The sequence below is a fragment of the Phaenicophaeus curvirostris genome (genome assembly GCF_032191515.1).
Source record: "Phaenicophaeus curvirostris isolate KB17595 chromosome W unlocalized genomic scaffold, BPBGC_Pcur_1.0 scaffold_34, whole genome shotgun sequence".
Classification (NCBI taxonomy): Eukaryota; Metazoa; Chordata; class Aves; order Cuculiformes; family Cuculidae; genus Phaenicophaeus; species Phaenicophaeus curvirostris.
The window spans coordinates 1458741-1471501 of NW_027206663.1; the positions used below are offsets into that span (position 1 = coordinate 1458741).

At 35.8% G+C, this 12761-nt stretch overlaps 1 protein-coding gene across 4 annotated transcripts in view; it reads right to left on the reverse strand.

The window, feature by feature from the left end:
* Window positions 1-961: 961 nt before the first annotated feature.
* LOC138733790 (nipped-B-like protein) overlaps window positions 962-12761 on the reverse strand; it is a 177919-nt gene continuing 166119 nt past the window's right edge. For 2 of the 4 annotated variants that reach the window (XM_069881279.1, XM_069881276.1), the window contains 9 exons: window positions 9963-10136; window positions 9223-9413; window positions 8311-8418; window positions 6312-6512; window positions 5751-5897; window positions 4147-4442; window positions 3646-3820; window positions 2798-2983; window positions 962-2238 (listed from right to left, as the gene is read on the reverse strand). In XM_069881279.1, coding sequence (XP_069737380.1) covers window positions 1873-2238; window positions 2798-2983; window positions 3646-3820; window positions 4147-4442; window positions 5751-5897; window positions 6312-6512; window positions 8311-8418; window positions 9223-9413; window positions 9963-10136 — 1844 coding nt within the window. In that variant the 3' untranslated portion in view covers window positions 962-1872. The other 2 variants (XM_069881277.1, XM_069881278.1) reach the window with 2 other exon arrangements.

Sequence of the window (12761 nt, forward strand, 5' to 3'; positions counted from 1 at the left end):
AAGCTGTTCCTGACCCTGAGAAGTACAATATTTCATTGTTTACTACAAAAATATCCTGCTTCCAGAGCCGCAGGGATAACTTCTACTTTTTCTACTTCTCCCTACTTTAACAATACCTATCTTAGCACGAGATGTGGCTTTCTGTACAGTGAAGAAAACACCATGAACAGTGAAAACAAAAAGGTGAGAAAATATTTCTGTTCAGAAAAATTCCAGCTGTGAAACAGCAGAAAGGCATTTCCCATAGCAACAATTACTAACTAGATTCTGAGGAGTTTATGAATTCAGTTTAATGTTTTCTTCTGTACATGAGAATATTTTTGAATACTGTTACTATTCCTCACAAACTGAATGTTGCATTAGAATTCTGCAAGCTAGTTTCATAAACAGCCTCCTACCATAAATTAAATTCATAAAAGAAAATAAACATAAAAGAAATATTTACTTATTGAGGCACACCTGTTTTAGATAAACACATTTGAAATCACACAGGGTTTAATACTCCCCTAAAAAGTTTAGTTGGTTTAGATTTTTTCTGTTTACAAATCCGCTGCTTTTGTTACTCTCTAGAAAAGTGAACTGCTTATGAAAGGCTTGTGGCAATGTAGTCAAAACAAATGCTTCTGAAAGCTTTCAATAGCATTTTTTTCAATTTACAAAACATGAAAACATTTTAAAATTAGTAAAATAAAATAGGCTAATATACAAACATTTTTTTAAAAAAATCATTTGTGAAGGAATGTAGTGTAATTACCCAGATTCATACCCATTCACTCCTCAGCTAGTGGTAGCTATCTCCTTTTCACACAAACCTCTCTGTATTAACCCAGAGAAATGCATACATGGCCAGTTAGCCCAAGAAAAAGTCATTCAGCTTTCCACAAATTTTGACTATCATAAATTACCATTTGGACACTAGAAAAAAATTGAGGCATACAAGGAATAATCTATAGTTTCTTTTTATATCAAAATGTACTCTTGAAAATGCGTTTGGCACAGTGCTAAATCATATAGTTAATATTAAATATTGCAGGATACAATAAAACCCTGGAGTTAACTCATGTTTATGCCCTTTAGGGGAAAAAAATAAAAAGATATCCCTTATTCATAAGTCAGTCTATACAAACTGTATAAACAATATTTTATGTCTCGTTTTGAAAACCACTGATATACTAAATTTTACATAAAAGACTGCAAAATAATATAAATGGTTTTAAACATATCTGTACAATAAGAAATTCAAAGGGAAACAGACAAGTAACAAAGAGAAGTAAAAAAATTTATTGCAGTATTCATTCCACCAGATTTGCTGGGGACCCTTTTCTTGTATTATTTCAGGGTGACCTAATACATCAAAATCTACATTTACAAAAACTCCTCCTGCAGATAGGTCATAGGTACTGCATGCTTTTTTTTTTTTTTTTTTTCTTCAACAGAATAAATTATATATCCAGGAGATTTTGCTATTTTACAGCCTGGTAAACAATGCTTCCCTGGAAACTGGGCTAAGCTAAAGAAAGCCATCCGCTGCTAGGTTAAACTCCAAGAACACTTTATTAAGAACATTAACAGACTAATTTCCAACATTCACTTGTTTATTTTTTTAAACAGAAAGGGTTTTTTCAAGATATAAACAATTTTTTGTTAAACTATAATACAGTGGGAGTAAAAATGAACTGAGAAGTTTCTGCTGCACAACAGCGAAGGAAGCTCCCACATAAATGTTTACCAAACATTTCCTTCTTTTTTTTTCCTGCGTCACAGGTTCCATTCTTACTCTTCATTTAACTGGTTTTTTTTTGCCAAAAAGTTGATATTTCAAGTTTTTCTGTTATTTCAATTCCTGTAAATTTGGCTGCATGTACAAATTCATTAGCTGGAAGTTCCATCCTTGGCAGCATACAGTGATCGTAAAGTCTGAACAACTTTATTAGTCAGCTTATTAGCACTCGTTAGAGCAATTTTTTTGTAAATAATGTCTGACTCTTTAATAGTGTCTACCCAAGGCACCAGTTTGCGGCCATCACGGCGCTTAGCCTCAGTCCAGGAGCCACTGTAGGAGCCTGCCATCCACTGAACACTGAAGCCATTGCTGGTTTTCTGTACTACTCTTGCAATTTGTGGTCGATCTTTGTACTTTGGACAGCAAATAGCGATGACATCCATGACATCAACACTTTCATTCATCTGTGCTGCCAACTCCGTAGAGTCTGAATTTCGTTTTGACCTTCTCAATGACTAAAACATTGGGGGGAAAAAAGACCAAGTGTTACACAGAAGAACTTTAGTGAAATTATTGCTTTTATTGCTTTTAATCCCTTGACGCCGGGAGCTGGGATTTCCCGGCACACATTCCATTGCCGGCAATGAGACGCACTGTGACCGCCAGCGCCAAGGGGTTAACATATCCTTGTAAAATCACATACTCTTAATTTGTACCCGTGTCTTTCTCTCTTATTGATATATAAAATTATATATATACACGAATCATAAAGCTACATAAAAACTTGGCGACAATAAAAAGGATAACACACAGTACATTCCAAAAGAAAATTAATAAGTTTTTATATGGGATAAATCTCATTTTCTAGTTTGCTTTTTTATTGTCTTTTCTGTTAAACTTTCTACAAAAGTTGTATAAACGGTTAAGTAGGGAATCTCTATCTACAAAATGCTTTCTTGCATGTGGATTACATTACTTGGTGTACATTTATGATAATAGACTGACATTTATAAGCACATAAAAATAATTTTACGTAATACGCTGCGAAATACGTTGACTCCTCCTCCGCCTCACCCCTGAAGTGCCTCCTCCTCTATCCTCCCCATCACTTTCATCATCCTCTGTCTCAGCTGCATTGTTTTTAGGGCTGCCTCCTCCAAGCAGCGAGGTAATTGCTCTGTTCCGAGCATTTGTGCTAGCTGACACCTCTCCATCTTCTTCTTCTTCATCAGGATCCAAATGTTCCATAAGGAGCTTGAACTATTAAAAAAACCCAGATCAGTCCACATTCTAACTTAAAAAACAGACATTCATATCACACTACACGAAATAAAAAAAAAAGAAAATATAAAAGAAACAGGGTAATACAAATGGCAGGCAACTTCAAACTTGAACAGCTTGTGTTTTGTTCCAAAAACTTTTACATTTCTCCTAGAAAATGAAAGTTAAAAGATTTCTTCCTGTGTTTCCAAAATTGCAAGTTTTCTCTAGTTAATATTTTAAAGAACTGGGTGGGGTGTTTAAATACACTAGATCTAGTCTCTGTTCCTATGATGGAAACAGTCAGGGATAAAGTGAACAAGTTACATGGTAGAGGTGTACAAGACGGATAAGAGAAATTAAGAAATACTCTGTAAAGATGAATATTCTTTAGCTGAATATAGAATATTCTATAGTGCAGCTATAGTCCATTTCCTCTCGTCCTATCACTTGTTACTTGGGAGAAGAGACCAACACCCACCTTGCTACAACCTCCTTTCAGATAGTTGTAGAGATCAATAAGGTCTCCTCTATATCACATAAGATTAACAGCAACTTAATATTTTGAAATGTTCATCCAATACATCAGCATCTACATTCAAGTTTATACTGTTACCTAGATCAAAAGGATTTCAGATTTTCTACAAAGTAAGTTTACTTACATCTAAGTACTGTTTTACTATGCTCCTCTTTATTTCTTCAGTGATCTTGGAATTAGCCATATCGCTCCGCAGAAAATCCAGAGTTTGTTTTGGATGGAAATGAACTCCTGTCTTCCTGTTTATTGCTTTATCATAAACTTTTGCAGATTCAGATGGAGAATATTTCTGAATTTTACTGTTTAAAGAAAACAAAAGGGAAGAGCTTTTAAGGAAATTTCAAAGCAATTTCAAGAAAAAGCTTTTAAAAACTTCAACGTAAGTAATTATATTTTAATCATTCCCGATATGATAGATGTCTTGGTAAGAAATGAAATAATTGCTTTTTCTAAGCCAAAGTTTCATTATATTCAACCTATTACATTTATGGTTTTTTTCTCTTATACAAATCCACTGCTTAAACAATTGTTAACAATCAACTTTTTAAAAAAACAACTTCCAAACTGAACCCTTAGAAAAGGACTCAGTCGTTAACAAGATAGCCTATTATCTAAATATCCTTACCTATCAGAGAATCCACAGAGGTTCTTTAAATGCTGTTTCAGCATCAAAAGTAATAATATGCCTTGGGAGACATTTGCAAATTCAATTAAAGGAGCCGAATTTTCTGGTAAACATTTCATCACAGCATTTATATCATTTTCTTCATCAGAATCTGAATCAGATTCTACTCGTTTCCGTAACCTCCGAGGCTTAGAAGCTTCCTCCTCACTTTCGCTCTCACTACCACTGTTACTTTCACTCTCAGTCTCCTCGTCTGATGAAGGCTTTCTTTCCTTCTTTTTTTCTTTCACCATAGACTGTGAGACAGAGAAGTTAACACAAATTCCAAAATTAGGGGAAGTAGAGTCATGCATTTTTCAAAAAAATCTTTCCAAAATCATTATTGGCTTAAATCAGGAAGAACTGCCTGAACAATGTTATTAATTTATAACTTGGTATTCAAAGGTTAAAATTATTTATGGCAAAAAGAGGCTGAATTATAACCCTAGGCCCCTGAAAAATTGGTCTGAAGTCTACATTTTTTGCTAGGTGACTACAGAAGGAACTGAAGCAATAAATACTCCACCAGCATGTTATTCTTAAGAAGATTGCTCACATTTCTTAGCGGAAACAGTAAAATGCAGTAGAAGGACAAATACAATAAATCTGGAAGAAAATTCCATTTTTGTTTCACCTGAATATAATTTTTGCATGCTAAATATATATCCATATGTACTTTGGTACAGATTAGTCCAAGCTGGTTTTAATCCTTGTATCTGTTAAAATTCTACGACACTAACTGCACTGCTAACCAGAGAAACCCCCAAGTCATAATATGCAGTATTACTAATAATCAGTTCTACTACTTGCAGAGCTACAGATTTTCCCCTTGCATTATTACTGCACACAGTATGATTTTTCATAACATAGAACTTAAGACATCCCAAGCAGGATCTCATGCTCTGTGTGCTGGTGCTACACGCTGGTCCCCCATCTAAAGAATATACTGTCTCTTCCTAGCAGATTGGTAGGGTGAGAATTCAAACAGTGTACTTTCCAGGTATTAACTCTGACTTGTACTATGTTCTAGAACTGGGTTTTTGTTTGCTGACAAAAGTTTGCACCTTCGACTGTTAAAGTTGCCCAGGAAATGAAGACACTGAAGTGTTTAAGAAACAGAGGCCTTTTTCTTACAGGGTTGTGTGCTGCTATAATAACAAATACTATACCATTATTGGGACTTATATATATTACCTTAAGAAAAGACATATCGTGCACTCTTTTCTTGAAATAAACAATATATTTAAAGTCTCCCAGGTGACACACATACAACTGCCATCAGCTACTTGACAACAAAAGAAACAGCAAACTGTATTTTATTATTAAAATTATACAAAAAAACCCCAAAATAAACCAATATTTCATGATGATTCTGGGTTTTAACTAATGTCTACCAGATGCAGGCCAGAACAGAAAGGGTTGTTTGTTTTTCAACTACTGGTTACAGAGTAATGTTACTGGTCTATATCATAAAAATGGCACTATATTCACTGAAAAATTGACCAAATTATAGAGAAGGTTATGTTGCCACCATAATAAATATATTTAAATATAAAGGCACATACCTCTTTAAATGACTGTAGTAGGTTGCTACCAGAAACCGATAGTGTAATGTCTATATGATGCATTATAAACAGTGGCTCTTCCTGTGTTTGATAAGGAAAACAGGCTAGATTGTCTGCTATGTACAAGAGCATATTCACCTCTGTTTTCTGGAAGTTAAAAAAAAAAGTACATATAAATATACATACAAACATCTTAGATTTATACACTTATCCTGTGTTCCTAGCAGTCTACAGCAAAAACACAATCACAAATCTTATTCTACATATCCCCCAAACCCACTCTAAACAGTATGTACATATGCAAAAATTAGTCATACCTGAAGATACGTTATTTCTGATCAGTCCAAATTGAGTACAGAAAGGTACAGAATGATGCAAAAGTAACAAATGCATTCTATTATATAGGTAAATAACTTCTATTACAAAGCAAAACAAATATATCTTAGGGAAATAAAGTTATCAATAATTATGTCATAAAATTACATTGTAAAAAGAGAATTTAAGCTTGTAATGCTATATTTTATTCTCTTTATAAGTGAAGGAAATGTACTTAATACTTACTGCAGTATCATCAAAGAGGTTGAGTAAAGAAATTAGAAATGCTCGTCTGTGTTGACGGTTCCCTCGGATCATGGAGTATAGGTGCGAACACAATGCATTGGATGATTCATCATGTCTAAAACCTCTTACAGGATCCTTTGGGCAGGTATTGATTGCCTGTTGTACCTGGTAAGACATCTTCATACCAGCCACTGCTTTCATCTGAAATGGAAAAATATTTATTCTTATTTAAACCACTGCTTTCAAGCAGTAAAACTGAAAGTGGAAAACTGAACAAATGCCTGTCAACAGAAACTGCTAGCTCATTTTTCAGCTTGCTTACTTTTGTAGTGGATGCTCATCTGAAGTTTAACTTTCAAACATGCACTGAGGTGCACTACCACCCTTTGAGTTGGCCAACAGATTAAAACAGAATTTGTGGTGGAGATCAGAATGTCTTGTGAACTGCTTTCATCGTAAATTCTATGTTACAAACATATGGATAATCTGTTTACCCACGGCAGCCAGGTATTCCAATTTGAATAGTTCTCAAGAACACTGAAATGTTTTCATACACAAACAGAATATTTTACCAAATGTCTATGCTTGATGTCACTTTTAGTGAAGCCAACAACCAAGTCCATACTAGTACAATAGAACTGACAAACAGAAAATTAGGGGTTTTGTATATATTCTGTAATATCCAGTTGATTTTCATAGAATCATAGAATCATAGAATCACCAAGTTGGAAGAGACCCACCAGATCATCGAGTCCAACCATTCCTACCCACCACTAAACCATGCCCCTCAGCGCCTCATCCACCCGTGCCTTAAACACCTCCAGGGAAGGTGACTCAACCACCTCCCTGGGCAGCCTGTTCCAGGGCCCAATGACCCTTTCTGTGAAAAATTTTTTCCTAATGTCCAGTCTAAACCTCCCCTGGTGGAGCTTGAGGCCATTTCCTCTTGTCCTGTCCCCTGTCACTTGGGAGAAGAGGCCAGCTCCCTGCTCTCCACAACCTCCTTTCAGGTAGTTGTAGAGAGCAATGAGGTCTCCCCTCAGCCTCCTCTTCTCCAGGCTAAACAACCCCAGCTCTCTCATCCGTTCCTCATAAGGCCTGTAAAGGCCTTTTACTTACTTCAAGGCTCCTGTTCTAGTTTCAGAACAGACAAACTCTAGCTAGGCTGCATATTTGACTCTCCTCATACTACCTCTGCTTCTGTTCAGCATAGTTGTCTCTTCATCTATACAGTCCTAAATCCCAGCTGCCTACATAGGAAATTTCACCTGCTAGCCTTCACCTACTGTATTATGTATCTGTTTGGATGCCATGAACAGTGCAGTGCTCCAATTTCAGTGGAATAGAATCAGATTTGGGAAGTCCCACAATGGAATACACACACTGAACCAAGAATGGGGCCTTCTGAAATAAGGAGAGGACTCTGAAAATCAATTTCAGACCTTAAGATGAACCAATGGCACTATACCACAACTCCCGAAGTCCTCACTTAGCCCTCAGATTTTCCTTTCAGCAAGATCCCTTAGTTCCTAACAGCTTCCTATGCTCTTTCTGCTTAGATTACAATTTATAAAGCCTTGATGCCTTAACGTTCTAATACATATACAATAAGGACCTCTACTTTTACAAGGTGTTCTCCTCTCTAGTCTACTGTTACAGAAAAATCATTGCTAAACATTATGAAACAGTTGTCCTTATCTCTTAACAAATGTACTTTGTTCTTATGTACTATTCAGTGAGGAAAACATTACTGTTAAATTAAAGGAAATTTTAGGCTGGAAGAAATGCTTCAAATTATTATATCCTTTCAATTTCTATGAACAGAAATCTCTAAATGGGAAAGTTGTGATGATTATTGCTTATATTGTGATGATTATTGCTTATAGTTATTGCTTATTTGTTACTTTATATTCTTTTTCTGCAGCTGAGGCCTATTCAAGTGTTAAGTCACCAGAGAACATAACAGTACTTTGGAAAATGATGGATTAGAATTACTTACATGAATGAACCCAGCATATTTTTTGTCTATTTCCACCAACTGCTGATCAGCTTTGTTTCGCATAGAGGGCTCTGGATCTGTGCCCATAGCAATTAAGTATGGCACACACTTGAAAAACAAATGAAATGATTATTCAGTCATTGTGCCTCCTCTTTCTCACTCTTTGCTCTTCTATTACACTGTTTTTCATTTTATATTCTGACTACTGCAGAAAGTAAAATAGGAATCTCTATGCAACTTACTACCCGAATACTTTTTTTGAGCAAATAGTACAAAATACACAAGAAACCAGCATTATAAATGATAGAAGTTGTGTGAGGTTTCAGGTAGCATTTCCATTTCTCTCAAACTCTAAAGTCAATTTAAACTTAAAAATAAATGCCATTTAAAAATAAAATACGAAAACACCACTTATGACTGAACATGCACAATGGCTATGGTATATAAAAATAATTACAAAAATTTTATGTAAGCAAAGAGCAACAGAGATGATAACTGAGGTTCTGACATTGACTCTGGAATTCCATAGTGTTTGGAGGACATGGGGATTGAGGTGGAGGTAAGCTGATGCAGTTTTCAGGATAAGGAATCAAATAAAGAAAACAGCTTTGCATATACCTGAAATTTATAAGTATAACATAAATATGCTCCAATGTACAATTGTAAGTGTTCTTTAGGCACTGGCTGGGCTTTTACATCTTGATCCAAAGACAAGAAAATACAGCATTTGGAATCTCACTGGCGAAACAACATAAACCAAACTTCAAAATACACTTTCTGTAAATCCCCTTTGCTACAATAAGAAATTACTGTAACATAGCTGGAAGAGAAAAAACAGATTTCTAGCTAGCAAGCATAAAAACCTCTGAAAATCTGAATAACAAAACCCCCCATCATAAAAGCCTACCATACCTGAACAGGATGGATGAGACCCTGGTTTAACGTCAGTGCAATGACATTTAGAGCAAAGTGGCGTACACTGGATTGGGTATGAAAGAAAGCCTCAAGGACCTGTTTGAGATATAGCTGCATGATGGAACTACTCATCCCTGATGAAATATCACCCATTTCTTTCAGGTCCTCTTGCTTTGCTACTTTTTTCCCTGTAAAAAGGACAAAAGCAATAGTATGCTTACCACAGTATACTCATTTACTTTGCCATTACTTGATGCATACTGATCTTTAAGCTTTACAATAAATAGGCATTTCGGTTGTCTCACAGTGGGTTTATGATTTCATAAAACATAGAACAGTCTGATGGCAAATATACTTCAAAAACCTAAAGACACAAAATTAAGGTCTCATTCCTCAATAAACGTTTTAATTTTTAAAATGCCTGATTTTGTATTTCTTATTTTATATCTGCAAATTAACCTTAGAGAAGATTTTGATAAAAAGCATTACTATCATCATTACAGCAATTATGCATTCCTGATTGCTTTCAGGATTTATACATCTTGAAAGTAAATAATAAGCTACACTTCTCAATATACCATAGCAGATAATGATTTTTTGAAAATTATTCTAAGATACTTTGTGTATATTATTGTACAGATAACAATCTTAAGCAACTCAGTTCTTATATATAGGAATTGTATGCAAGAAAGTTAGGTTTTGTGTACCTCATTAGCACAAAAGAACATAACACTTACAGTCTCTGTCTGCCTGCTGCATACGCGTATCCTCCTCCTGCAAGTAGGTCTGGAGGTTTTTTAACACCTGGATTTTTAAGTTTACTGAACAGCTCTTATCTGAAAGAATGCTGTTGTACAGAGTCTTCACTTCCTGTTCGAACATCAAACTTGGGTGTTGTATAAATGCAAATCCTAAGGGAAGAAGGAAAGAGGAAATATTCCATTTCCATATTATTTGAAATTTTATTTTTGCTTTTAAGTCTTTCTTCAAAATAGAGGCATGAAATTTATGTCCCCCCAACAGCATAGCTAGTACAAATAGTATTGATTTTTCATATGGACAAGGACTTCTAAGTTCTATTAGCCATGACAGTTCTATTAGTCATGACTGTCTAACAGAAAAAGATAGGGTGCCAACCCGGGGCAGTTGCACTAAGAAGAGTTATACGAGTCTGGAAGCATGTCGAGCATACTGGTCGGCATCTGAAATACTAGGAGCTACCCAAGAACAAGGGAGGAATATTGCTAAAAATTACCCACTGTTTTTCTAATACACTTGGAGCAAAATGTTCTGCTGAAACTGTGAAGAGTTATTCATATGGAGGCAGAGCAAATGTAGAAAAATTGATAAATATCACGAGTATTTAAAAACTAAAATCTTAAAAGGAAAAACATAGTGAAAACAGTAAAATAAAATTTATACCTCTGTCATTATTCATTTACCCATTGAAGTCTTCTCTTGAAAATTATCTGAAGCATTCCTAAGACTACATCTGTTGGAAGATATGCACTATAGAACTGCTTTTAACTGCAGCATTACCCTTGACAAAGAACTGGTTATTCTTAGTCAGAGAAGTCTTTATTTCATAAAACCCTTGAACTGAATTAGTGACAGTATATATAATTTTAGATCATGTATGTAGATTTAAATGTGCTGCTGACAAACTCTGTAAGAGTATCATGAAAAAACAGTAAAGGGAACATAACTTCCCAATTTTAACTATAACTACTTGATCCACTTTTTTTAAGGTTGCAAGGAAAGCAGACATTAAGTATAGTTTCCTGTGGTTGTGAAAAATAAGATTCTGAATGTACACACAAAAAACATAAACATAAAAGAAAAATGGGGGGAAAATGAAAGCAAATAAAATTATGCAAAAGCAATGCATAAGAGTAGCAGTAACAAAAAGAAGACTGAGTCAGGTTTTTTAAACTGGCTCTGTGCACACAGAAAAGACAGTGTAGGTAAAGGCTAAGTCTAGGACAAGACCTCAGAGCATTTAAGATCTAATTTCTATCTCAAAACAGGAAGAGGAGAGAAGGCAGGGGAGATGGAGGATATAGAGGGGAAAGAAAAAGGAATGATGCTCCTCTTTGGAGTACATAGTACAATTGTGCACTCTATACAAGTGTATATTGATGTTTTTAACTTGACCAGTCTGAGAAAGTCCAACCCATTTCCTGAGGTTATTTTTAAAACTGAAGAGCACTTGCATGTATATGTAACAATCCATAACTGTTTCTTTCCTTCATTCATTTACTTAAGAGTCTAAATCAACCAATATTCTCAGGGAAATTCTTACTTTTCCTTCCCCTGTAAGCAGAGAAGAAATCTTACTTGGCATAAGAATTTGTCACAGGAGATGAAAAAAGGCATCTGCTATCTATCTGTCTAGATGAGATCAATATAACACTGAAAACAGTTGTCTGAGTTTTAATTAAAACAAAGACATCCTTACAGGCAGAGAAAAAAAATATTAATCTGAAGAGTGCCTACTGATAGCCACCCTTGTGGGCCCTCCTCTTCCCCCAAACTGATCACAGTTTCATTTAGAAACATTTTTGATGAATACAACATTCTCAGCATCCATGAGTAAAGCAATCATTTCTGTCTACAGTTAGGAAGAAAGCCCCTATCCCATGTACAATTTTCTGTAGAGGACAATTAAATTCGAATGGACTACAGTAAGTGTTGTGCATCTTGATACAATGCCTAGTAAAACCTCCGGCTAGTCCAGAACACCGTAGAGTTGCTCCTGCAACAGAGGCAACTCTAAAGTCATTAATCCCACTCAGCTGTCTAAAACGGTTTCCTCACAGAATATCAAATCAAGATTCAGTCTCGGTCCTTATCCGCAGTCCTCCCTAGCCTGAACTGAAGCAGGATATCTAAAGAGCCACCTAAACAGCAGCATAAGGAGGCAAACTATTGTCCACAGTTAAACCAATGCAAGTTCACACGTTTGGGAGAGAACTTTCTTCAGACTAAGCCATAACCATGAACTGAACTCTTCCAGAAACCAAGGCCTATCTGTTCAAACAAGATTCTCTCAGATGTATAGTGTTTTTCCTTAAGCAGAGGATGAACGTGACACAAAACACTCAATGGCAGTTCACGTACTACTGCAAGTCACTGAGATACCATAATAATGCCTTCAGATAAAAAATATATTTAAAACTGAAATACTGCCGAAATCCCAAAACAAACTGTAATATTTAGACTATGTAAGATGGATGCTTTATACCACCCACCCCTCTCCCCCCACCTGCAGCAGTTTGGTTCAGGCTCCAGAGGAAGTAAAGATCTGCTCACAGCTGACCAAGAACCCCTCCAGGAAACCCATAAGAAGCAGAGTGACACAGTGAACACCAATAAGGAGCCTCATACACAATTTCGACTGCGAGTCAACCAATTTTGTCCAATAATTGTGACAGCCTAAGTGAGCCTGCTTTGAGTTCTCTCTGCTAGGCAGTGTGGCTGCATGGTAGTGATCTCCCCTTGCACTGGGACACCTCTTCAAGGGTGCTCCATGAAGC